At 32.0% G+C, this 27,899-nt stretch overlaps 1 protein-coding gene across 7 annotated transcripts in view; it reads right to left on the bottom strand.

Annotated features, from left to right (window-relative positions):
* Window positions 1–344: 344 nt before the first annotated feature.
* LOC148609303 (nuclear receptor ROR-alpha B-like) overlaps window positions 345–27,899 on the bottom strand; it is a 28,784-nt gene continuing 1,229 nt past the window's right edge. For 6 of the 7 annotated variants that reach the window (XM_088596413.1, XM_088596409.1, XM_088596414.1 and 3 more), the window contains exons 2-7: window positions 26,197–26,772; window positions 25,759–25,915; window positions 6,761–7,365; window positions 5,977–6,205; window positions 5,005–5,244; window positions 345–3,177 (exon numbers count right to left, since the gene is read on the bottom strand). In XM_088596413.1, coding sequence (XP_088452539.1) covers window positions 2,939–3,177; window positions 5,005–5,244; window positions 5,977–6,205; window positions 6,761–7,365; window positions 25,759–25,915; window positions 26,197–26,670 — 1,944 coding nt within the window. In that variant the 5' untranslated portion in view covers window positions 26,671–26,772 and the 3' untranslated portion in view covers window positions 345–2,938. The remainder of the gene's footprint in view (window positions 3,178–5,004; window positions 5,245–5,976; window positions 6,206–6,760; window positions 7,366–25,758; window positions 25,916–26,196; window positions 26,773–27,899) is intronic. The other variant, XM_088596415.1, reaches the window with a different exon arrangement.

Here is a 27,899-nt window from a genome sequence, read left to right as displayed (position 1 = left end):
TCACACATTTAAGTGATAAATTTCTACAAAGATATCCAAGGCTATTTAAGTGTGTAAATCATTGTTGCATTTTTGGCTTGCGATCGTTGTTCATTCAGAGATTATGTAATAACTTTATAAAAAAAACCTTCAAATTTCTCCCATTACTGTTTAATAATTATCTTTAAGTTTCATTCTAAAAATTAAATTGATTTAAAATTATTATAATTTAATCAATACAAAATGTAAGTGTTCGTGTATATTTAGTATTTACTCAGAATTGTTCCTTTCTGTTAGATGTATTTAGTTGTTCATGAACCATATAAAAACTGACTAGTTCCATTGATGTAAAAACTCAACTCAAGTTTGTCAAAAACATTTAATTGTCAATAAATAATACCAACAAATACTCTTCATTTTTTTTTAAATTGGCAATTAATGCACATTAAAAACAGTAAATTAAATTACAACAAATACATTTATAACATCAGGGCCCGGTTTCAAAAAGAATCTCAAAATCAGATTTTCCTCTTTCAACCAATCAAATCCATTAAAATTGAATATTTGAGAAAAATCTCAATTTCAGATTTTTTCTTGTATGAAACCAGGACCAGGAGTCTTATTACTGAAAAAAACTTAAAGGTTTTCCTATAAGTAAAAATGAAAAATAAAACTATATAAAAGTGAGAGATCGGATTAAGGTTGTATACTACGTGTACAAGTGAAAAAAGACAAATATTAACAAATTGAGACTTTTGCGTCTATTAAACCGAACTAATAGGATTTTCCGTAAGCAGTGGCCAGTATATATCATACAAAATCTCCAATGAACACTAAGTACGAATAAACTACAGGATCATTGGTGCCAGATGCTTTTGGGTAAAATTTTGATTTATACATCCTAAATACTGTAATATAGGACAAAGTCCTCATAATGGTAATAAATGCCAATTTAACCTTCGACCTAATAAGCTTTGACAGCCTGCTTTCAGTCTATCAAGAAGTTAACCTGTAATACCAAGGGTTAATACAAAGTAAGTATCTTTAACAACATTAAATGTTAAAAGCGACTTAAAATTTTGTCAAGTTATGAAGACAATAAATCCTAACGGTAAAACTGAAGGCATTATTTTGATTAAATATCAATATATGAAACTTCGTCCTCTTACAGGTTACACCTGCTTTATATCATAGTGCTTACGTCTGGTATATAGAATTAACAATTCACGGTCTGTATTTAACAGCTTCATTTGTTTTATGCAATTGATTCGTCAGAAAGACGTTTCTGCACATGAATGCGAATGAACAACAACTTTACTAGCAATCTTTCTCTTGAACAACAGAAAGTAATACAATATGCATCTTTATTCGAACATTTTTTCCTAGATAGTGCTGTTTTGATGAGATCATTTTGTGCGTTTACACACACGTACACAGATGTAGTTATTATGTGCCGTATTGGGAGCTTTAGGAATTCCTCTGGTCTATAAACTATGAAAAAAAAAACTATTGGTGTTCAAAATTGGAAGTATTCAGCCGAATGTGATCAATCCTGCATGTAATGTACAAACAATAGAAAGCATAACACTAAAAATCAATTAATTGGTGACAAAGTGTTACGACAGCAAATGTCGGGCCTTGTGAGGACAAGTACGGATACAATATCTATTTCTTTAAAGTGATATTGATTAAAATTTTTAACAAGGCACAAGATTAAGATTCATAAAAGAAAAAAGAAAAAAAAATTAAAACTGCATTTTGGCTGCAAAAAGAACGCTTTCACCTGGAACTTTCAAAAGAAGCATCTTTTCACTATGAGGGTTTTCAACATTCTATGAAGGAAAAAAAAAAGTATCGTTCAAATTTGCAACGAGGCTACTAGTGTGTTTTTGGCGAAAATGTTACTATTTTGGTTAAAATAGAAAAGTACACTGAAACACAAACTATTCTATCTAATTTCGTTACTGATATTACCGATTTTTAACTTTGTAGGCAGTGGAATCCAATGTAATGGTTTTAGTTCGAGCAAGATGCCATTTCAACAGTTTTTGTTATTGTTTTTTTACGCTTGCACAATCGCACATTGAATAAGGAAAATATTAATTCAGGAATATCTGATTGTCATAGAAACAGAATTACGGGTCAACTTCGAATTCCCGACATTTCTACAAAAAGTAATACGACTAAATTTTAATGCGAATTTTATGTTACATCTTACAACATACATTTCGCAAATTTTGCAGGTTTAAAAGTCCACAATTTGAGTTTAAATATAAAACAATATTCAAATACCATAAATAAATAAAGTGTGATCACACTTCGATAAATATTGTGATTTTCAAATAATGACAACTAAAACCGTATATCAAGACAATTATTACCATATATGAAGGTACATATAGTAAGAATAATATATCAGGGCTGACAAAAATTTTGAATTTATTGTTTATTCGGGGGCGTTTAAGGTTTCACCTGTCTCATATTACACATGTAATACAATTTTGTTCTGAGATTACCAACTCGGTCAGACATAACCGTTTCGGGACGTATTCAACTACATCAATAGAGACAATGCACTTAATTAACAAATATTTGGATATTTGGCCGAAGACGATATGCAGTTATATTAAAAAAAAGTTCTTGAAATTAAAAAGGTAACAAAAACAAACATCTAGACATTCGTTAAACGCAGTTGTGCATACGTTTTGTTTTTTAGTAAAGTGCACAGGTGCATGATTAAGGCACTGCATGGTAAACTGTAACACTAGCACACTTTTGCTGTTAATGTTAACAGACAAAATATAACAACACATTGTGATGTCACTGACGCGCCATTTTCTAGTCATTTAAAATCATGTGACATTATTTTTGCTGTAAAATGAAATAAAAAAAGATTGAACAAATCGAACGACGAACGCATAGACCAAGCAAATTTTGGTCTAGGAGGCATTTAAAATAATTACTGATTGATGATTTCCATGACCAGAGGATGTGATTGCATCGCTGGCCATTTAGCCTTTTTGTTGTACACTTCCTTTTTATAGTCACCATACTCTCTTAGCAGAACGAACTTTTCAAATAGCTGAGATAGTCTTTCCTCTAGGTTAGCATATTTCATTTTACAGAAATGTTTAAGTATGCTCACTAGCTTCCGATGAATTCCCTCTACCTCGGAGGAATTCTGAAGTTTCACACGATCTGAAACATAAAACAGTTGTACAAGTCAGAGTAAATATATTACTATTCTTGTTACAATACATGCTACTTTAAATAGAAGATAAAAACACTACCACTGGTAGACATTAGCCACATTTGTCCTGTATTGCTACAGTCGTAAAGGGTCTCGCTCAGCTGAATTTGCAATACCTACGTCTAGAGCATATTCAGCTAACACAATACTGGGTAGATATGAAAACACCCATATATAGAATTAAACCATTTACAAATATGGGCAATATCTACCATATGTCCATTAGATAAACCGACTTGAATGCCAAAGGACAATAAAATGAAACCTGAAGCTCAAACAGTAAAAATGTATATAGCAAATGGTAGAGAACAAAATAGAATACCACCAAATATACTACTCGGGTTCCACCATAGATGGGGAGTACATGTACTTTGCTTTTAGAGAAATCTTCGGTAAGCAGTTTATGACACTATCCCCTAACACAATATTTAATATGGAGTCCCGCAATGCCTAAATCAGCGAGCACCGTGGGCTTTAACCTACATGTACCGTGTGTGCGAGACTCGTAAAAATAATTAAGGGCATTACAAAGTGGGGGGGGGGGGTCATCCGGATGAAAATGTTTGCTTCGCAAGTGCAACATTTTTATTTATATTTAAGCTGCAAGCGAAATCAATATTTCTATTTGCAAATATGTCTTGTTAATTAATGGGGGATATTTTTTTAAAGAAATGTTTTTCCCCCAAAATATTCCAACCCAATACCCCTTTTTCCCTCGCTCTCAAAATGCTCGATAACTTTACAGCACTTCGCAATAATTTACATTTTTTATTCCTTAAGGGCATCTCTAGCAACATCCATTTCATTTTCATGTCATGTGACGTAAACAAAATTCAGACGTACATCCACGTGTTTCCCAAAATTTTTAAAAACACCACATTCACTTCGTAAAAAAATAGAGAAAGACTTAAAAACTATCAGAAAAGATGAATTTATTTTTACTGAAACGTAACCTATATTTTTTATATTTGTTTGATTGAAGGAAATGATAAATTTTCTCTGTAAGGAGTAATCAAGGGAACCAAGGTTATAGCCGTAATCAAAAGAATGTAATCCAGGGACAAAGACCAGACATGGAAAACAGACTCGCACAAAGAACATAGAATAACTACCATCATACATAGAAAGTAACAAAAGCAAAACTCCACTAAAAACTGAGAGCATAGACCAGGTGCACCGGTAGGGTAAGCGTCCTCTGCTTTTCTAGAAACACCCGTCGAGTTGCTCATAAAAAGTCAAGTCCGGGGTAGACGAAAGAGGAAAGGAAAACTACGACACGTTGAACAAATCAGTTTTCATGGCGCAGATGGATACACCGTAACGATCCACGAGTTCATAATGACGGCCATAAAACTTCTGTAGTGATGACTTCAATCTTGTAGCAACATAACCCCGCTGCAGAAGCCTATTTGTCAGAACTCTAGCGCGATACAAACTGTCACTTCTTGTTACTTCCGGGACTTTTCGTTAGTATATTGGGGAACCTTAAGGAAAATTTAGAAAGTACACGTAATAACCGTAGAGCTTACATCGCTTCGCGGTGCTCGCTAGTATTGGTAGGTTCGGAGTCGGAAAATTGTTTCCGCAGTTTTTATAATTGTCGGTATGATTATTTAAAGCAAATCAATAAATCACCCAATCAATCATTCATATCTATAATATAGGCTGTCTAGTTTCATTCAAAATAATAATATTGGTTATACACATTCACATACAATATCACCGAAACAAGGTAAGGGTAAAAAATATACCAATTATACATAACTCATACTTACCAGAAAAGGTTAACACGATTCCTCTAACCAGTGTTGCTTCTTCTACTGAATACCCATTCCTCTGCAACCTTTCAGTAAAATAGAGTAATGTTTCAAACTCTCCTTTCCCAAGAATACTGTAAAATTCACTTAAATGTACACCATGTTCTACTCCGAACACTGGTCTTGAAAAGGCAACAACATTTAGCTCAGTGTTTATTCTGTTGTGGATTCCCAAAAACCAATATTCTGCAAACCCAGCTGAAAGTAAACGTGAAAACATGTAACGAACTGACTAAACTTACAATCATGTTTTATTGGATATCTACATTGAAGTCAAAAATCTTTTACATATCACTTTTAGATTTTAAATCAATATTTACTAGTATATGATTACATGCTATTCTAGGAAATGATTCATTCATGTTAGACCAAAAATAATATGTTTGTTTCCTGCTACCCTACCTACCCTAGTTTTGTTTTGTACCTGCTCTAAAGTTTTGGCTCAAGCACTGTTTAAGTCTAGATTATTTCCCCATTAACTCAATGTAAAATGTTTTTGAAAAACAAAATAATTTTCCTGCCTACCTACCCTATTGTTTTCTAGCAGGTTGCCTTATTACTTTTCTGATAAAATTTTTACACTACAGTAAATGAAAAGCGAAGTCACACTCCATTGTCCTGGCGAATTATCATCTAATATATCACAGTATTATAAGACTAGTTTATATATACCCAGGGCTTTTCTTTTGTCGATGTCACAATTAGCAATATTCCATATTCTGTCAGGACAATAATAATTGGAATAACGATCGTCGGTTTCATAATATCGAAATATTGTAGAACTGAAAACCCAAGGTTCAACGCGATGGCAATGGCCAAATGGTACAGTACTTTAACGAGAACAGTGAAGCGATCAGAGAAATTCTATATGGACTACGTAGTAACACATTCATAGCTTTACGTCTATTTGGAAAATGAATGTAAAAATACCTTTTAACAATGTCGCTTGGTCTTCTTTTGACAAGTTACTGAATCCCGGCAGATGTCTTGCGAATGTTATCATATTCCGTATCGATTGATCCATTTCCATAGCCATTACGTGCATCTTGTCCTTCCGGTCATCGATTTCGATCCCTGTAGCCTCGTGGAATTCATCATACACTTGAGTCGGAATGGTACCTAAATCCCCAAACACTGCTTCCTTTTGCTTATGTAACTCCTACATTTACAGAATAGAAGTCTAAGTACGTTTCACATACATAATCTAATCTTGGGATTATGCCAAAAACTCATACAATAGTTCTTATCATGTACGCACATACATGTACGAGCGGTATTTATTTAGAAAAAAAATGGTTGTAATGTAAGCTGCTTAAGTTATGGATATTTTTGTATAAGAAAACTACTGCCACGCAAGGGCACTAAAGGATTACAAAAGTTAAAGTTCAAAATGAAACAAACACATGTAACCACCCTTGATTCTTTGGGGTTTTTAATTTGTGCCTGTTTTTTTATATTGAAATATTCATAACCATATGAAACTTGATCTTGTCATAAATATTTCCGAAGAAATAGTTACTTTTCAGTAAATCTTCAGTCGCATTTGGATTTCGAAAGCAAGCATCTAATTCCTGCATATTAAATGATCATATTCAAGATGTTACAGTAGGGGTTGATCTATGGTGTAAACACAACATTTCAACATTTACTTTTTTTTCGATTAAGGAGATTTATTCAATATACACTTCAAAGGATATGAAAACTTAAAACTTACATAAATAGTTTCATATTTCTGTTGTAGATTTTGTGGGTCATAGCTTATTCGGAAATCTGGATCTAACATTTCTTGAATATTAATTAACTCTTCTACAAGAGCTTGTGCCTCTATGATGTCTATAAATTCGTTGTTATGATCCTCTTTTATTAGGAAATTATCTAGTTTTCCTACTGCTGAAGCGTTTTTGACTACATTTGCACTGTCCTCAAACTTCGCCGATGCTCTTGGCAGCTCAAAGTCATCCATGATTTCACTTCCGGTATCTTTCTGTGAGTCCATTTCAGCATCTTTCTCGGAAAAAGATTCTTTGGAGTTCATCGAACTTTCACTCGTATCCTTTACGATGCTATTTTTGGATAAATCACTAGTAAGCGACACAGAGTTTTCAGTAAAATGCATAGTCGAAACTTCCAAGGTTTTCTGTTGGGTTGTTATTTCTACCGGATTAGATTTTGTCATCACTTTTGGTGGTTTTTCGTCGACAACATCCGGTTTTTCCAGTTTAACATTTTGCTTAACCTTATGTTCTTGTAGTTTCAGCTGTTTAACTTCCATCAGATCGTTAGTTCTCTTGTTGTATGTATAACGTCCAATTTTAATTGCTTGAAAATAATAACAAGAAAGTTAAAATAAAAAAAAAGTTTTTCAAGCGGAAGATTGCCTCTAGTAAAGGCATGTTATGTATTATCTGTCGGAATTACATAACCCAATGGAAGTGTGTCTCGTTTCTTTTAGCTTATATGTATGGTGTTTGATTTTTTTTGGCACATTAGTAGTTTCCCATCAATTGATGATTTGGTAGAAATTAAGTTTTTTTTTCTGCATGGCTGCCAAAAGAATTGTTCTTTAAGTGTGAACTGTTCCCAAACCTCCTAAAGGAAGACATTTTGTGTCGTATTTTGATATGTATATTGTCATTTAGGTTTATTTTTTTGTCCCTACGATTTTTTTCAATGAAATTATGCTCACACGTCAATTTACCATTATCATGATTATATATTCATACACATGTGCATCCCATGTCAGCTTCGTAAAGTGATGATGTATAGCAGGATTTTGATTCACATGTATGAAGGTTACAGACCACCAATTCAACCAATGAGCATTTGGAACGTACGCAAAAATAGTCCTACGCAGAAATTACCCCTGTTCCTCTTAGTGCTGTGAAAAAAGTTCTCATCTTATTTTAAAAATTTAAAGAGTTTCTGAAAGGAAAAACATTTCTGTACATTTTATAGGTGCATTTTGCTTCTTGTGATGTGAAGCCTAATCTCCATAATGAATTTTAAATATACCCCTATCTTGTGAAAACACTGGGATTTCCCATGCTATTTATAGACCCTTCACTTCCGGTGACCAGTACTGCACTGCAAGTCTGCTAACCCCACATGCCATTCTGAGGATTGTGAGCTGACATATGTAGAATCATGCTGATATATAGTCATCTGCAGGTTAAAGTTAAGGTAAAGTCCAGAGAAGCCATTGAATATTGTGAAATTAGCATAGAAGCCTATGGGAAGTTGAATTAGTGGTTTTTAGCCTTAAGTTGAAGCCATGGCAAAATGAAAAGTTTCTTGAAATAGCTTTAAACTACTTGAAGATCTTGTTAACTTTGCCATGAGAGGAATACACTACAAACATCCTTCAAAATATGCATTTTTTTAAGTTATAGGTCCAAATTATGGAAAATTGGTCTTTTTGGCTGATTTTTTATGTCCTATCTTGTAAAAAGTGTAGAAAATTTAGTAAAAATATCAAATATTAAACTTTGAGGGCTATATTTACCTAAATATGGTAGTAATAAGCACTTGAAATCAAGTTTTGTGTAGATTTGAGCAAAAATTAGGTTAGAAATGAGGAAAAACTCACTTTCATTACTGCGTTTAAGGCCATATAAGCATTCCCCTATGGCAACATGGAAAATCCATTATTGAGCACTTTTTTTGCTTTAGGTGCCCTTTACTGGTCATGTTTTAATGTGAAAACACTGTATTTACAAATTTAAAGCCAAATATATCACCTTTTGTGAAAATTTAAAGATTTAGGATTTTTGACATGTGATCAAGAAAAAGGGGGAGGCAAGTCAGAAATAAATTTTTAAAAATAGACCAATTTCTCAGAAAATGATTACTTTTAAAACTATTTCTTCATTAATATTGTTAAAAAACAAGTTGTGATTGATATTTTTTATTTGAAAAGTCAGAAAAAGTTCTTTGCAAATATTTAATGCACTTCAGTATGGTAGAATATTTTCACTTTTTTGCTCGCACAACTTGGTTACCCTATATTTAAAAATCAAATATTTAAAAAAGTGCTTGTCACATTTCACTGAAACTTTGCAAATGCATTCAGTATGTGTGTAGGAAGATACCTGTATAGTTATTTATTTTTTCTAAGACAAAAAGTGACTCTTTAGTTGAAGCCATGGCAAAATGAAAAGTTTCTTGAAATAGCTTTAAACTACTTGAAGATCTTGTTAACTTTGCCATGAGAGGAATACACTACAAACATCCTTCAAAATATGCATTTTTTTAAGTTATAGGTCCAAATTATGGAAAATTGGTCTTTTTGGCTGATTTTTATGTCCTATCTTGTAAAAAGTGTAGAAAATTTAGTAAAAATATCAAATATTAAACTTTGAGGGCTATATTTACCTAAATATGGTAGTAATAAGCACTTGAAATCAAGTTTTGTGTAGATTTGAGCAAAAATTAGGTTAGAAATGAGGAAAAACTCACTTTCATTACTGCGGTTAAGGCCATATAAGCATTCCCCTATGGCAACATGGAAAATCCATTATTGAGCACTTTTTTTGCTTTAGGTGCCCTTTACTGGTCATGTTTTAATGTGAAAACACTGTATTTACAAATTTAAAGCCAAATATATCACCTTTTGTGAAAATTTAAAGATTTAGGATTTTTGACATGTGATCAAGAAAAAGGGGGAGGCAAGTCAGAAATAAATTTTTAAAAATAGACCAATTTCTCAGAAAATGATTACTTTTAAAACTATTTCTTCATTAATATTGTTAAAAAACAAGTTGTGATTGATATTTTTTATTTGAAAAGTCAGAAAAAGTTCTTTGCAAATATTTAATGCATTTCAGTATGGTAGAATATTTTCACTTTTTTGCTCGCACAACTTGGTTACCCTATATTTAAAAATCAAATATTTAAAAAAGTGCTTGTCACATTTCACTGAAACTTTGCAAATGCATTCAGTATGTGTGTAGGAAGATACCTGTATAGTTATTTATTTTTTCTAAGACAAAAAGTGACTCTTAAGTTGAAGCCATGGCAAAATGAAAAGTTTCTTGAAATAGCTTTAAACTACTTGAAGATCTTGTTAACTTTGCCATGAGAGGAATACACTACAAACATCCTTCAAAATATGCATTTTTTTAAGTTATAGGTCCAAATTATGGAAAATTGGTCTTTTTGGCTGATTTTTATGTCCTATCTTGTAAAAAGTGTAGAAAATTTAGTAAAAATATCAAATATTAAACTTTGAGGGCTATATTTACCTAAATATGGTAGTAATAAGCACTTGAAATCAAGTTTTGTGTAGATTTGAGCAAAAATTAGGTTAGAAATGAGGAAAAACTCACTTTCATTACTGCGGTTAAGGCCATATAAGCATTCCCCTATGGCAACATGGAAAATCCATTATTGAGCACTTTTTTTGCTTTAGGTGCCCTTTACTGGTCATGTTTTAATGTGAAAACACTGTATTTACAAATTTAAAGCCAAATATATCACCTTTTGTGAAAATTTAAAGATTTAGGATTTTTGACATGTGATCAAGAAAAAGGGGGAGGCAAGTCAGAAATAAATTTTTAAAAATAGACCAATTTCTCAGAAAATGATTACTTTTAAAACTATTTCTTCATTAATATTGTTAAAAAACAAGTTGTGATTGATATTTTTTATTTGAAAAGTCAGAAAAAGTTCTTTGCAAATATTTAATGCATTTCAGTATGGTAGAATATTTTCACTTTTTTGCTCGCACAACTTGGTTACCCTATATTTAAAAATCAAATATTTAAAAAAGTGCTTGTCACATTTCACTGAAACTTTGCAAATGCATTCAGTATGTGTGTAGGAAGATACCTGTATAGTTATTTATTTTTTCTAAGACAAAAAGTGACTCTTTAGTTGAAGCCATGGCAAAATGAAAAGTTTCTTGAAATAGCTTTAAACTACTTGAAGATCTTGTTAACTTTGCCATGAGAGGAATACACTACAAACATCCTTCAAAATATGCATTTTTTTAAGTTATAGGTCCAAATTATGGAAAATTGGTCTTTTTGGCTGATTTTTATGTCCTATCTTGTAAAAAGTGTAGAAAATTTAGTAAAAATATCAAATATTAAACTTTGAGGGCTATATTTACCTAAATATGGTAGTAATAAGCACTTGAAATCAAGTTTTGTGTAGATTTGAGCAAAAATTAGGTTAGAAATGAGGAAAAACTCACTTTCATTACTGCGGTTAAGGCCATATAAGCATTCCCCTATGGCAACATGGAAAATCCATTATTGAGCACTTTTTTTGCTTTAGGTGCCCTTTACTGGTCATGTTTTAATGTGAAAACACTGTATTTACAAATTTAAAGCCAAATATATCACCTTTTGTGAAAATTTAAAGATTTAGGATTTTTGACATGTGATCAAGAAAAAGGGGGAGGCAAGTCAGAAATAAATTTTTAAAAATAGACCAATTTCTCAGAAAATGATTACTTTTAAAACTATTTCTTCATTAATATTGTTAAAAAACAAGTTGTGATTGATATTTTTTATTTGAAAAGTCAGAAAAAGTTCTTTGCAAATATTTAATGCATTTCAGTATGGTAGAATATTTTCACTTTTTTGCTCGCACAACTTGGTTACCCTATATTTAAAAATCAAATATTTAAAAAAGTGCTTGTCACATTTCACTGAAACTTTGCAAATGCATTCAGTATGTGTGTAGGAAGATACCTGTATAGTTATTTATTTTTTCTAAGACAAAAAGTGACTCTTTAGGTTACAGACCACCAATTCAACCAATGAGCATTTGGAACGTACGCAAAAATAGTCCTACGCAGAAATTACCCCTGTTCCTCTTAGTGCTGTGAAAAAAGTTCTCATCTTATTTTAAAAATTTAAAGAGTTTCTGAAAGGAAAAACATTTCTGTACATTTTATAGGTGCATTTTGCTTCTTGTGATGTGAAGCCTAATCTCCATAATGAATTTTTAATATACCCCTATCTTGTGAAAACACTGGGATTTCCCATGCTATTTATAGACCCTTCACTTCCGGTGACCAGTACTGCACTGCAAGTCTGCTAACCCCACATGCCATTCTGAGGATTGTGAGCTGACATATGTAGAATCATGCTGATATATAGTCATCTGCAGGTTAAAGTTAAGGTAAAGTCCAGAGAAGCCATTGAATATTGTGAAATTAGCATAGAAGCCTATGGGAAGTTGAATTAGTGGTTTTTAGCCTTAAGTTGAAGCCATGGCAAAATGAAAAGTTTCTTGAAATAGCTTTAAACTACTTGAAGATCTTGTTAACTTTGCCATGAGAGGAATACACTACAAACATCCTTCAAAATATGCATTTTTTTAAGTTATAGGTCCAAATTATGGAAAATTGGTCTTTTTGGCTGATTTTTATGTCCTATCTTGTAAAAAGTGTAGAAAATTTAGTAAAAATATCAAATATTAAACTTTGAGGGCTATATTTACCTAAATATGGTAGTAATAAGCACTTGAAATCAAGTTTTGTGTAGATTTGAGCAAAAATTAGGTTAGAAATGAGGAAAAACTCACTTTCATTACTGCGGTTAAGGCCATATAAGCATTCCCCTATGGCAACATGGAAAATCCATTATTGAGCACTTTTTTTGCTTTAGGTGCCCTTTACTGGTCATGTTTTAATGTGAAAACACTGTATTTACAAATTTAAAGCCAAATATATCACCTTTTGTGAAAATTTAAAGATTTAGGATTTTTGACATGTGATCAAGAAAAAGGGGGAGGCAAGTCAGAAATAAATTTTTAAAAATAGACCAATTTCTCAGAAAATGATTACTTTTAAAACTATTTCTTCATTAATATTGTTAAAAAACAAGTTGTGATTGATATTTTTTATTTGAAAAGTCAGAAAAAGTTCTTTGCAAATATTTAATGCATTTCAGTATGGTAGAATATTTTCACTTTTTTGCTCGCACAACTTGGTTACCCTATATTTAAAAATCAAATATTTAAAAAAGTGCTTGTCACATTTCACTGAAACTTTGCAAATGCATTCAGTATGTGTGTAGGAAGATACCTGTATAGTTATTTATTTTTTCTAAGACAAAAAGTGACTCTTAAGTTGAAGCCATGTCAAAATGAAAAGTTTCTTGAAATAGCTTTAAACTACTTGAAGATCTTGTTAACTTTGCCATGAGAGGAATACACTACAAACATCCTTCAAAATATGCATTTTTTTAAGTTATAGGTCCAAATTATGGAAAATTGGTCTTTTTGGCTGATTTTTATGTCCTATCTTGTAAAAAGTGTAGAAAATTTAGTAAAAATATCAAATATTAAACTTTGAGGGCTATATTTACCTAAATATGGTAGTAATAAGCACTTGAAATCAAGTTTTGTGTAGATTTGAGCAAAAATTAGGTTAGAAATGAGGAAAAACTCACTTTCATTACTGCGGTTAAGGCCATATAAGCATTCCCCTATGGCAACATGGAAAATCCATTATTGAGCACTTTTTTTGCTTTAGGTGCCCTTTACTGGTCATGTTTTAATGTGAAAACACTGTATTTACAAATTTAAAGCCAAATATATCACCTTTTGTGAAAATTTAAAGATTTAGGATTTTTGACATGTGATCAAGAAAAAGGGGGAGGCAAGTCAGAAATAAATTTTTAAAAATAGACCAATTTCTCAGAAAATGATTACTTTTAAAACTATTTCTTCATTAATATTGTTAAAAAACAAGTTGTGATTGATATTTTTTATTTGAAAAGTCAGAAAAAGTTCTTTGCAAATATTTAATGCATTTCAGTATGGTAGAATATTTTCACTTTTTTGCTCGCACAACTTGGTTACCCTATATTTAAAAATCAAATATTTAAAAAAGTGCTTGTCACATTTCACTGAAACTTTGCAAATGCATTCAGTATGTGTGTAGGAAGATACCTGTATAGTTATTTATTTTTTCTAAGACAAAAAGTGACTCTTTAGGTTACAGACCACCAATTCAACCAATGAGCATTTGGAACGTACGCAAAAATAGTCCTACGCAGAAATTACCCCTGTTCCTCTTAGTGCTGTGAAAAAAGTTCTCATCTTATTTTAAAAATTTAAAGAGTTTCTGAAAGGAAAAACATTTCTGTACATTTTATAGGTGCATTTTGCTTCTTGTGATGTGAAGCCTAATCTCCATAATGAATTTTTAATATACCCCTATCTTGTGAAAACACTGGGATTTCCCATGCTATTTATAGACCCTTCACTTCCGGTGACCAGTACTGCACTGCAAGTCTGCTAACCCCACATGCCATTCTGAGGATTGTGAGCTGACATATGTAGAATCATGCTGATATATAGTCATCTGCAGGTTAAAGTTAAGGTAAAGTCCAGAGAAGCCATTGAATATTGTGAAATTAGCATAGAAGCCTATGGGAAGTTGAATTAGTGGTTTTTAGCCTTAAGTTGAAGCCATGGCAAAATGAAAAGTTTCTTGAAATAGCTTTAAACTACTTGAAGATCTTGTTAACTTTGCCATGAGAGGAATACACTACAAACATCCTTCAAAATATGCATTTTTTTAAGTTATAGGTCCAAATTATGGAAAATTGGTCTTTTTGGCTGATTTTTATGTCCTATCTTGTAAAAAGTGTAGAAAATTTAGTAAAAATATCAAATATTAAACTTTGAGGGCTATATTTACCTAAATATGGTAGTAATAAGCACTTGAAATCAAGTTTTGTGTAGATTTGAGCAAAAATTAGGTTAGAAATGAGGAAAAACTCACTTTCATTACTGCGGTTAAGGCCATATAAGCATTCCCCTATGGCAACATGGAAAATCCATTATTGAGCACTTTTTTTGCTTTAGGTGCCCTTTACTGGTCATGTTTTAATGTGAAAACACTGTATTTACAAATTTAAAGCCAAATATATCACCTTTTGTGAAAGTTTAAAGATTTAGGACTTTTGACATGTGATCAAGAAAAAGGGGGAGGCAAGTCAGAAATAAATTTTTAAAAATAGACCAATTTCTCAGAAAATGATTACTTTTAAAACTATTTCTTCATTAATATTGTTAAAAAACAAGTTGTGATTGATATTTTTCATTTGAAAAGTCAGAAAAAGTTCTTTGCAAATATTTAATGCATTTCAGTATGGTAGAATATTTTCACTTTTTTGCTCGCACAACTTGGTTACCCTATATTTAAAAATCAAATATTTAAAAAAGTGCTTGTCACATTTCACTGAAACTTTGCAAATGCATTCAGTATGTGTGTAGGAAGATACCTGTATAGTTATTTATTTTTTCTAAGACAAAAAGTGACTCTTTAGGTTACAGACCACCAATTCAACCAATGAGCATTTGGAACGTACGCAAAAATAGTCCTACGCAGAAATTACCCCTGTTCCTCTTAGTGCTGTGAAAAAAGTTCTCATCTTATTTTAAAAATTTAAAGAGTTTCTGAAAGGAAAAACATTTCTGTACATTTTATAGGTGCATTTTGCTTCTTGTGATGTGAAGCCTAATCTCCATAATGAATTTTAAATATACCCCTATCTTGTGAAAACACTGGGATTTCCCATGCTATTTATAGACCCTTCACTTCCGGTGACCAGTACTGCACTGCAAGTCTGCTAACCCCACATGCCATTCTGAGGATTGTGAGCTGACATATGTAGAATCATGCTGATATATAGTCATCTGCAGGTTAAAGTTAAGGTAAAGTCCAGAGAAGCCATTGAATATTGTGAAATTAGCATAGAAGCCTATGGGAAGTTGAATTAGTGGTTTTTAGCCTTAAGTTGAAGCCATGGCAAAATGAAAAGTTTCTTGAAATAGCTTTAAACTACTTGAAGATCTTGTTAACTTTGCCATGAGAGGAATACACTACAAACATCCTTCAAAATATGCATTTTTTTAAGTTATAGGTCCAAATTATGGAAAATTGGTCTTTTTGGCTGATTTTTATGTCCTATCTTGTAAAAAGTGTAGAAAATTTAGTAAAAATATCAAATATTAAACTTTGAGGGCTATATTTACCTAAATATGGTAGTAATAAGCACTTGAAATCAAGTTTTGTGTAGATTTGAGCAAAAATTAGGTTAGAAATGAGGAAAAACTCACTTTCATTACTGCGGTTAAGGCCATATAAGCATTCCCCTATGGCAACATGGAAAATCCATTATTGAGCACTTTTTTTGCTTTAGGTGCCCTTTACTGGTCATGTTTTAATGTGAAAACACTGTATTTACAAATTTAAAGCCAAATATATCACCTTTTGTGAAAGTTTAAAGATTTAGGATTTTTGACATGTGATCAAGAAAAAGGGGGAGGCAAGTCAGAAATAAATTTTTAAAAATAGACCAATTTCTCAGAAAATGATTACTTTTAAAACTATTTCTTCATTAATATTGTTAAAAAACAAGTTGTGATTGATATTTTTCATTTGAAAAGTCAGAAAAAGTTCTTTGCAAATATTTAATGCATTTCAGTATGGTAGAATATTTTCACTTTTTTGCTCGCACAACTTGGTTACCCTATATTTAAAAATCAAATATTTAAAAAAGTGCTTGTCACATTTCACTGAAACTTTGCAAATGCATTCAGTATGTGTGTAGGAAGATACCTGTATAGTTATTTATTTTTTCTAAGACAAAAAGTGACTCTTTAGGTTACAGACCACCAATTCAACCAATGAGCATTTGGAACGTACGCAAAAATAGTCCTACGCAGAAATTACCCCTGTTCCTCTTAGTGCTGTGAAAAAAGTTCTCATCTTATTTTAAAAATTTAAAGAGTTTCTGAAAGGAAAAACATTTCTGTACATTTTATAGGTGCATTTTGCTTCTTGTGATGTGAAGCCTAATCTCCATAATGAATTTTAAATATACCCCTATCTTGTGAAAACACTGGGATTTCCCATGCTATTTATAGACCCTTCACTTCCGGTGACCAGTACTGCACTGCAAGTCTGCTAACCCCACATGCCATTCTGAGGATTGTGAGCTGACATATGTAGAATCATGCTGATATATAGTCATCTGCAGGTTAAAGTTAAGGTAAAGTCCAGAGAAGCCATTGAATATTGTGAAATTAGCATAGAAGCCTATGGGAAGTTGAATTAGTGGTTTTTAGCCTTAAGTTGAAGCCATGGCAAAATGAAAAGTTTCTTGAAATAGCTTTAAACTACTTGAAGATCTTGTTAACTTTGCCATGAGAGGAATACACTACAAACATCCTTCAAAATATGCATTTTTTTAAGTTATAGGTCCAAATTATGGAAAATTGGTCTTTTTGGCTGATTTTTATGTCCTATCTTGTAAAAAGTGTAGAAAATTTAGTAAAAATATCAAATATTAAACTTTGAGGGCTATATTTACCTAAATATGGTAGTAATAAGCACTTGAAATCAAGTTTTGTGTAGATTTGAGCAAAAATTAGGTTAGAAATGAGGAAAAACTCACTTTCATTACTGCGGTTAAGGCCATATAAGCATTCCCCTATGGCAACATGGAAAATCCATTATTGAGCACTTTTTTTGCTTTAGGTGCCCTTTACTGGTCATGTTTTAATGTGAAAACACTGTATTTACAAATTTTTTAGCCTTAAGTTGAAGCCATGGCAAAATGAAAAGTTTCTTGAAATAGCTTTAAACTACTTGAAGATCTTGTTAACTTTGCCATGAGAGGAATACACTACAAACATCCTTCAAAATATGCATTTTTTTAAGTTATAGGTCCAAATTATGGAAAATTGGTCTTTTTGGCTGATTTTTATGTCCTATCTTGTAAAAAGTGTAGAAAATTTAGTAAAAATATCAAATATTAAACTTTGAGGGCTATATTTACCTAAATATGGTAGTAATAAGCACTTGAAATCAAGTTTTGTGTAGATTTGAGCAAAAATTAGGTTAGAAATGAGGAAAAACTCACTTTCATTACTGCGGTTAAGGCCATATAAGCATTCCCCTATGGCAACATGGAAAATCCATTATTGAGCACTTTTTTTGCTTTAGGTGCCCTTTACTGGTCATGTTTTAATGTGAAAACACTGTATTTACAAATTTAAAGCCAAATATATCACCTTTTGTGAAAGTTTAAAGATTTAGGATTTTTGACATGTGATCAAGAAAAAGGGGGAGGCAAGTCAGAAATAAATTTTTAAAAATAGACCAATTTCTCAGAAAATGATTACTTTTAAAACTATTTCTTCATTAATATTGTTAAAAAACAAGTTGTGATTGATATTTTTTATTTGAAAAGTCAGAAAAAGTTCTTTGCAAATATTTAATGCATTTCAGTATGGTAGAATATTTTCACTTTTTTGCTCGCACAACTTGGTTACCCTATATTTAAAAATCAAATATTTAAAAAAGTGCTTGTCACATTTCACTGAAACTTTGCAAATGCATTCAGTATGTGTGTAGGAAGATACCTGTATAGTTATTTATTTTTTCTAAGACAAAAAGTGACTCTTTAGGTTACAGACCACCAATTCAACCAATGAGCATTTGGAACGTACGCAAAAATAGTCCTACGCAGAAATTACCCCTGTTCCTCTTAGTGCTGTGAAAAAAGTTCTCATCTTATTTTAAAAATTTAAAGAGTTTCTGAAAGGAAAAACATTTCTGTACATTTTATAGGTGCATTTTGCTTCTTGTGATGTGAAGCCTAATCTCCATAATGAATTTTAAATATACCCCTATCTTGTGAAAACACTGGGATTTCCCATGCTATTTATAGACCCTTCACTTCCGGTGACCAGTACTGCACTGCAAGTCTGCTAACCCCACATGCCATTCTGAGGATTGTGAGCTGACATATGTAGAATCATGCTGATATATAGTCATCTGCAGGTTAAAGTTAAGGTAAAGTCCAGAGAAGCCATTGAATATTGTGAAATTAGCATAGAAGCCTATGGGAAGTTGAATTAGTGGTTTTTAGCCTTAAGTTGAAGCCATGGCAAAATGAAAAGTTTCTTGAAATAGCTTTAAACTACTTGAAGATCTTGTTAACTTTGCCATGAGAGGAATACACTACAAACATCCTTCAAAATATGCATTTTTTTAAGTTATAGGTCCAAATTATGGAAAATTGGTCTTTTTGGCTGATTTTTATGTCCTATCTTGTAAAAAGTGTAGAAAATTTAGTAAAAATATCAAATATTAAACTTTGAGGGCTATATTTACCTAAATATGGTAGTAATAAGCACTTGAAATCAAGTTTTGTGTAGATTTGAGCAAAAATTAGGTTAGAAATGAGGAAAAACTCACTTTCATTACTGCGGTTAAGGCCATATAAGCATTCCCCTATGGCAACATGGAAAATCCATTATTGAGCACTTTTTTTGCTTTAGGTGCCCTTTACTGGTCATGTTTTAATGTGAAAACACTGTATTTACAAATTTAAAGCCAAATATATCACCTTTTGTGAAAGTTTAAAGATTTAGGATTTTTGACATGTGATCAAGAAAAAGGGGGAGGCAAGTCAGAAATAAATTTTTAAAAATAGACCAATTTCTCAGAAAATGATTACTTTTAAAACTATTTCTTCATTAATATTGTTAAAAAACAAGTTGTGATTGATATTTTTTATTTGAAAAGTCAGAAAAAGTTCTTTGCAAATATTTAATGCATTTCAGTATGGTAGAATATTTTCACTTTTTTGCTCGCACAACTTGGTTACCCTATATTTAAAAATCAAATATTTAAAAAAGTGCTTGTCACATTTCACTGAAACTTTGCAAATGCATTCAGTATGTGTGTAGGAAGATACCTGTATAGTTATTTATTTTTTCTAAGACAAAAAGTGACTCTTTAGGTTACAGACCACCAATTCAACCAATGAGCATTTGGAACGTACGCAAAAATAGTCCTACGCAGAAATTACCCCTGTTCCTCTTAGTGCTGTGAAAAAAGTTCTCATCTTATTTTAAAAATTTAAAGAGTTTCTGAAAGGAAAAACATTTCTGTACATTTTATAGGTGCATTTTGCTTCTTGTGATGTGAAGCCTAATCTCCATAATGAATTTTAAATATACCCCTATCTTGTGAAAACACTGGGATTTCCCATGCTATTTATAGACCCTTCACTTCCGGTGACCAGTACTGCACTGCAAGTCTGCTAACCCCACATGCCATTCTGAGGATTGTGAGCTGACATATGTAGAATCATGCTGATATATAGTCATCTGCAGGTTAAAGTTAAGGTAAAGTCCAGAGAAGCCATTGAATATTGTGAAATTAGCATAGAAGCCTATGGGAAGTTGAATTAGTGGTTTTTAGCCTTAAGTTGAAGCCATGGCAAAATGAAAAGTTTCTTGAAATAGCTTTAAACTACTTGAAGATCTTGTTAACTTTGCCATGAGAGGAATACACTACAAACATCCTTCAAAATATGCATTTTTTTAAGTTATAGGTCCAAATTATGGAAAATTGGTCTTTTTGGCTGATTTTTATGTCCTATCTTGTAAAAAGTGTAGAAAATTTAGTAAAAATATCAAATATTAAACTTTGAGGGCTATATTTACCTAAATATGGTAGTAATAAGCACTTGAAATCAAGTTTTGTGTAGATTTGAGCAAAAATTAGGTTAGAAATGAGGAAAAACTCACTTTCATTACTGCGGTTAAGGCCATATAAGCATTCCCCTATGGCAACATGGAAAATCCATTATTGAGCACTTTTTTTGCTTTAGGTGCCCTTTACTGGTCATGTTTTAATGTGAAAACACTGTATTTACAAATTTAAAGCCAAATATATCACCTTTTGTGAAAGTTTAAAGATTTAGGATTTTTGACATGTGATCAAGAAAAAGGGGGAGGCAAGTCAGAAATAAATTTTTAAAAATAGACCAATTTCTCAGAAAATGATTACTTTTAAAACTATTTCTTCATTAATATTGTTAAAAAACAAGTTGTGATTGATATTTTTTATTTGAAAAGTCAGAAAAAGTTCTTTGCAAATATTTAATGCATTTCAGTATGGTAGAATATTTTCACTTTTTTGCTCGCACAACTTGGTTACCCTATATTTAAAAATCAAATATTTAAAAAAGTGCTTGTCACATTTCACTGAAACTTTGCAAATGCATTCAGTATGTGTGTAGGAAGATACCTGTATAGTTATTTATTTTTTCTAAGACAAAAAGTGACTCTTTAGGTTACAGACCACCAATTCAACCAATGAGCATTTGGAACGTACGCAAAAATAGTCCTACGCAGAAATTACCCCTGTTCCTCTTAGTGCTGTGAAAAAAGTTCTCATCTTATTTTAAAAATTTAAAGAGTTTCTGAAAGGAAAAACATTTCTGTACATTTTATAGGTGCATTTTGCTTCTTGTGATGTGAAGCCTAATCTCCATAATGAATTTTAAATATACCCCTATCTTGTGAAAACACTGGGATTTCCCATGCTATTTATAGACCCTTCACTTCCGGTGACCAGTACTGCACTGCAAGTCTGCTAACCCCACATGCCATTCTGAGGATTGTGAGCTGACATATGTAGAATCATGCTGATATATAGTCATCTGCAGGTTAAAGTTAAGGTAAAGTCCAGAGAAGCCATTGAATATTGTGAAATTAGCATAGAAGCCTATGGGAAGTTGAATTAGTGGTTTTTAGCCTTAAGTTGAAGCCATGGCAAAATGAAAAGTTTCTTGAAATAGCTTTAAACTACTTGAAGATCTTGTTAACTTTGCCATGAGAGGAATACACTACAAACATCCTTCAAAATATGCATTTTTTTAAGTTATAGGTCCAAATTATGGAAAATTGGTCTTTTTGGCTGATTTTTATGTCCTATCTTGTAAAAAGTGTAGAAAATTTAGTAAAAATATCAAATATTAAACTTTGAGGGCTATATTTACCTAAATATGGTAGTAATAAGCACTTGAAATCAAGTTTTGTGTAGATTTGAGCAAAAATTAGGTTAGAAATGAGGAAAAACTCACTTTCATTACTGCGGTTAAGGCCATATAAGCATTCCCCTATGGCAACATGGAAAATCCATTATTGAGCACTTTTTTTGCTTTAGGTGCCCTTTACTGGTCATGTTTTAATGTGAAAACACTGTATTTACAAATTTAAAGCCAAATATATCACCTTTTGTGAAAGTTTAAAGATTTAGGATTTTTGACATGTGATCAAGAAAAAGGGGGAGGCAAGTCAGAAATAAATTTTTAAAAATAGACCAATTTCTCAGAAAATGATTACTTTTAAAACTATTTCTTCATTAATATTGTTAAAAAACAAGTTGTGATTGATATTTTTTATTTGAAAAGTCAGAAAAAGTTCTTTGCAAATATTTAATGCATTTCAGTATGGTAGAATATTTTCACTTTTTTGCTCGCACAACTTGGTTACCCTATATTTAAAAATCAAATATTTAAAAAAGTGCTTGTCACATTTCACTGAAACTTTGCAAATGCATTCAGTATGTGTGTAGGAAGATACCTGTATAGTTATTTATTTTTTCTAAGACAAAAAGTGACTCTTTAGGTTACAGACCACCAATTCAACCAATGAGCATTTGGAACGTACGCAAAAATAGTCCTACGCAGAAATTACCCCTGTTCCTCTTAGTGCTGTGAAAAAAGTTCTCATCTTATTTTAAAAATTTAAAGAGTTTCTGAAAGGAAAAACATTTCTGTACATTTTATAGGTGCATTTTGCTTCTTGTGATGTGAAGCCTAATCTCCATAATGAATTTTAAATATACCCCTATCTTGTGAAAACACTGGGATTTCCCATGCTATTTATAGACCCTTCACTTCCGGTGACCAGTACTGCACTGCAAGTCTGCTAACCCCACATGCCATTCTGAGGATTGTGAGCTGACATATGTAGAATCATGCTGATATATAGTCATCTGCAGGTTAAAGTTAAGGTAAAGTCCAGAGAAGCCATTGAATATTGTGAAATTAGCATAGAAGCCTATGGGAAGTTGAATTAGTGGTTTTTAGCCTTAAGTTGAAGCCATGGCAAAATGAAAAGTTTCTTGAAATAGCTTTAAACTACTTGAAGATCTTGTTAACTTTGCCATGAGAGGAATACACTACAAACATCCTTCAAAATATGCATTTTTTTAAGTTATAGGTCCAAATTATGGAAAATTGGTCTTTTTGGCTGATTTTTATGTCCTATCTTGTAAAAAGTGTAGAAAATTTAGTAAAAATATCAAATATTAAACTTTGAGGGCTATATTTACCTAAATATGGTAGTAATAAGCACTTGAAATCAAGTTTTGTGTAGATTTGAGCAAAAATTAGGTTAGAAATGAGGAAAAACTCACTTTCATTACTGCGGTTAAGGCCATATAAGCATTCCCCTATGGCAACATGGAAAATCCATTATTGAGCACTTTTTTTGCTTTAGGTGCCCTTTACTGGTCATGTTTTAATGTGAAAACACTGTATTTACAAATTTAAAGCCAAATATATCACCTTTTGTGAAAGTTTAAAGATTTAGGATTTTTGACATGTGATCAAGAAAAAGGGGGAGGCAAGTCAGAAATAAATTTTTAAAAATAGACCAATTTCTCAGAAAATGATTACTTTTAAAACTATTTCTTCATTAATATTGTTAAAAAACAAGTTGTGATTGATATTTTTTATTTGAAAAGTCAGAAAAAGTTCTTTGCAAATATTTAATGCATTTCAGTATGGTAGAATATTTTCACTTTTTTGCTCGCACAACTTGGTTACCCTATATTTAAAAATCAAATATTTAAAAAAGTGCTTGTCACATTTCACTGAAACTTTGCAAATGCATTCAGTATGTGTGTAGGAAGATACCTGTATAGTTATTTATTTTTTCTAAGACAAAAAGTGACTCTTTAGGTTACAGACCACCAATTCAACCAATGAGCATTTGGAACGTACGCAAAAATAGTCCTACGCAGAAATTACCCCTGTTCCTCTTAGTGCTGTGAAAAAAGTTCTCATCTTATTTTAAAAATTTAAAGAGTTTCTGAAAGGAAAAACATTTCTGTACATTTTATAGGTGCATTTTGCTTCTTGTGATGTGAAGCCTAATCTCCATAATGAATTTTAAATATACCCCTATCTTGTGAAAACACTGGGATTTCCCATGCTATTTATAGACCCTTCACTTCCGGTGACCAGTACTGCACTGCAAGTCTGCTAACCCCACATGCCATTCTGAGGATTGTGAGCTGACATATGTAGAATCATGCTGATATATAGTCATCTGCAGGTTAAAGTTAAGGTAAAGTCCAGAGAAGCCATTGAATATTGTGAAATTAGCATAGAAGCCTATGGGAAGTTGAATTAGTGGTTTTTAGCCTTAAGTTGAAGCCATGGCAAAATGAAAAGTTTCTTGAAATAGCTTTAAACTACTTGAAGATCTTGTTAACTTTGCCATGAGAGGAATACACTACAAACATCCTTCAAAATATGCATTTTTTTAAGTTATAGGTCCAAATTATGGAAAATTGGTCTTTTTGGCTGATTTTTATGTCCTATCTTGTAAAAAGTGTAGAAAATTTAGTAAAAATATCAAATATTAAACTTTGAGGGCTATATTTACCTAAATATGGTAGTAATAAGCACTTGAAATCAAGTTTTGTGTAGATTTGAGCAAAAATTAGGTTAGAAATGAGGAAAAACTCACTTTCATTACTGCGGTTAAGGCCATATAAGCATTCCCCTATGGCAACATGGAAAATCCATTATTGAGCACTTTTTTTGCTTTAGGTGCCCTTTACTGGTCATGTTTTAATGTGAAAACACTGTATTTACAAATTTAAAGCCAAATATATCACCTTTTGTGAAAGTTTAAAGATTTAGGATTTTTGACATGTGATCAAGAAAAAGGGGGAGGCAAGTCAGAAATAAATTTTTAAAAATAGACCAATTTCTCAGAAAATGATTACTTTTAAAACTATTTCTTCATTAATATTGTTAAAAAACAAGTTGTGATTGATATTTTTTATTTGAAAAGTCAGAAAAAGTTCTTTGCAAATATTTAATGCATTTCAGTATGGTAGAATATTTTCACTTTTTTGCTCGCACAACTTGGTTACCCTATATTTAAAAATCAAATATTTAAAAAAGTGCTTGTCACATTTCACTGAAACTTTGCAAATGCATTCAGTATGTGTGTAGGAAGATACCTGTATAGTTATTTATTTTTTCTAAGACAAAAAGTGACTCTTTAGGTTACAGACCACCAATTCAACCAATGAGCATTTGGAACGTACGCAAAAATAGTCCTACGCAGAAATTACCCCTGTTCCTCTTAGTGCTGTGAAAAAAGTTCTCATCTTATTTTAAAAATTTAAAGAGTTTCTGAAAGGAAAAACATTTCTGTACATTTTATAGGTGCATTTTGCTTCTTGTGATGTGAAGCCTAATCTCCATAATGAATTTTAAATATACCCCTATCTTGTGAAAACACTGGGATTTCCCATGCTATTTATAGACCCTTCACTTCCGGTGACCAGTACTGCACTGCAAGTCTGCTAACCCCACATGCCATTCTGAGGATTGTGAGCTGACATATGTAGAATCATGCTGATATATAGTCATCTGCAGGTTAAAGTTAAGGTAAAGTCCAGAGAAGCCATTGAATATTGTGAAATTAGCATAGAAGCCTATGGGAAGTTGAATTAGTGGTTTTTAGCCTGAAATAAACACACAACATAATAAAAAAAAGTTTGAAAAAGTAGAAACATATAAGTGTTCCACAGTTTACTTATTCATTCCAAGAGACAATTTGTTCAGTTATGCTCACCATCATGAGACATCCCCACTTGTAAGCACTTTTGGTAGCGACAATATGAGCACATTGTTCGTTTCCCAGTACCCAGTTTACAATTTCTGGTCTCTCTAATGCATTTATAGTCCTCCTTATTCTGGATAACCTTTACTATGCTTCTCCGGAAGAATCCCTAAAAGGAAGAATGATTTGTACAAGCAGATCAAGTATTGAAAAATGAAATAATTTATAGAACGAACATAATTAAGTGTACTTATTAATGTCCACACAACAGAAATTTTACATTATCATGTACATATTTATAAACGACGGTAATATTGACTATGGTACATACCAAGCGCACATGCGTTTTTCTAGGAAAAAAATTGGTATGCGTGATGTTCAGCCATACTTGCCTTAGTATGTAAGTACAAATGTACTTCACACAGTTTTAACGCTATTTATTTGATTTACCTTACATGGTTCACATGTATTAACGCCATAATGCAGACCGGAAGCTTTTTCACCACATACTCTACATGGAGGCAGAGAGTCTGGGTTCGGTGGATGTTGTTTACTGTTTTTGAAAACTTTCTTTATGCTTCGAATTTTTGGTAGAACATCTGCATCCAAGTTGTGAGTACTGATAGTGGATGACGAATTATGTTTCTTGGAATGACGTTTTTCACATGAACTTATAGTGGAAACTTGAACATTAGATGATGTGGAGTCCGGAAGAACATAAAGAGGTTTATTACATGAAATATGTTCCGCGGATGTATCGGTGTGTATACTTGTCTGTGTAGATGATTCCGCCTGAGTTTTAGAAACGTCTAAAGAACATTTACAGTTAGTACAAAGTAACTGTTTAAAGTTTTCTTGAAGTGTTTCCTGTGTAGAGCTATCTATTGCCTCCATTTGGAGAGTATTCTCTGTTTGGATGTTCATTATCCTCTGTTCTTCTTGTATGTGTAAAGTTTGCCACTAAATACAATTACTTAGGAGTTTCCAAATCACCATTCAATTTAGCGTAACGAATAGAAATATAAGCTGAAAATATCAAAATCCAATATTATTTACTTGTAATGTCAGCCTGTTATGTACTCTACTTAACTCCTTTAAACCTCTTTATTTCCAATATAATATGCACATAATAAACAAAAACAAAACAATAAAATGCTCAAAGGAGCGTAGCAACATACAACCGCACAGGTCAATTCCTGAACAGCTGGGGCAAATATAGGCTCAGAAGTTCAAGCTTGGTACATTTCTAATTTTTTATTGTAATCTATGTCTGATACAAGATAATATTCTTTGTGTCATCATTATGATACACTGTTGACACTTGTGGCCGATTTTTTGTAGGAGCCACATCTTTCTAAAACATGATTTTTCATTTTTCATTGATAGCAGGAAGTAAAGATAAAATGTACAAAATTTCCTTGTTTTATATATGTGCATTTGAATTATATATATTTATTTTTCACATTTTTCACTTGTCGACATTTACATGACATTTGTTTGGAAACTGGCTCAGTCTTAAAACTCATATCTCAGAAAAAAAAAGCAGAATGGTTGCCCTGATTGCACCATTAAATATCTCTGGTAAACATGTTTATGTTATTACTGCATTATAAATAAGATCTAGACCAGACCAGAAGTGGTCAGATAACCTAATTACTTGATATGAAGACTTAAAAAAACAAGAACAGACAGACAAACAAGTGGCAGATCCAGATGGGTGCAAGGGGCTGGCAAACCTCCTTTTTATTGGAAAAATTGATCATTTTCTTGTGTGAAATTAACCAAAAATGGTAAATAATGCCCTAGCACCCCTTTTCATGAGGAACCCCGACTGACACTCTTCTTTTTCAGTGTTTGGATCCGCCCCTGCAGACACACTTGCAATGTGATTCTAAATATCACAGAAGGGTATGATAAAACAACTTGGAAGCCTAGCTCTAAGCAAATAAACTAACTACAAGGGCGTATCACTCAATGGAATCGCTTTTTGAGTTACAGTTCGAAAACGGTAAACTGTCCAATTGTGTGAATAATATCATATGACCCCTAAAGTGTATACTAAAAAATATACGAATAATCAAAAGGGAACTAACATTAATAGATATAAGAAATTCGAAAAAAAACTGAATTTTCAGTTATTGTGAATACACATT

The sequence above is a fragment of the Perna viridis genome, chromosome 8 (genome assembly GCF_037379345.1).
Source record: "Perna viridis isolate PV_CMFRI_1.1 ecotype Kerala chromosome 8, ASM3737934v1, whole genome shotgun sequence".
Lineage (NCBI taxonomy): Eukaryota > Metazoa > Mollusca > Bivalvia > Mytilida > Mytilidae > Perna > Perna viridis.
This window is presented reverse-complemented; position numbering and strand designations above follow the sequence as displayed.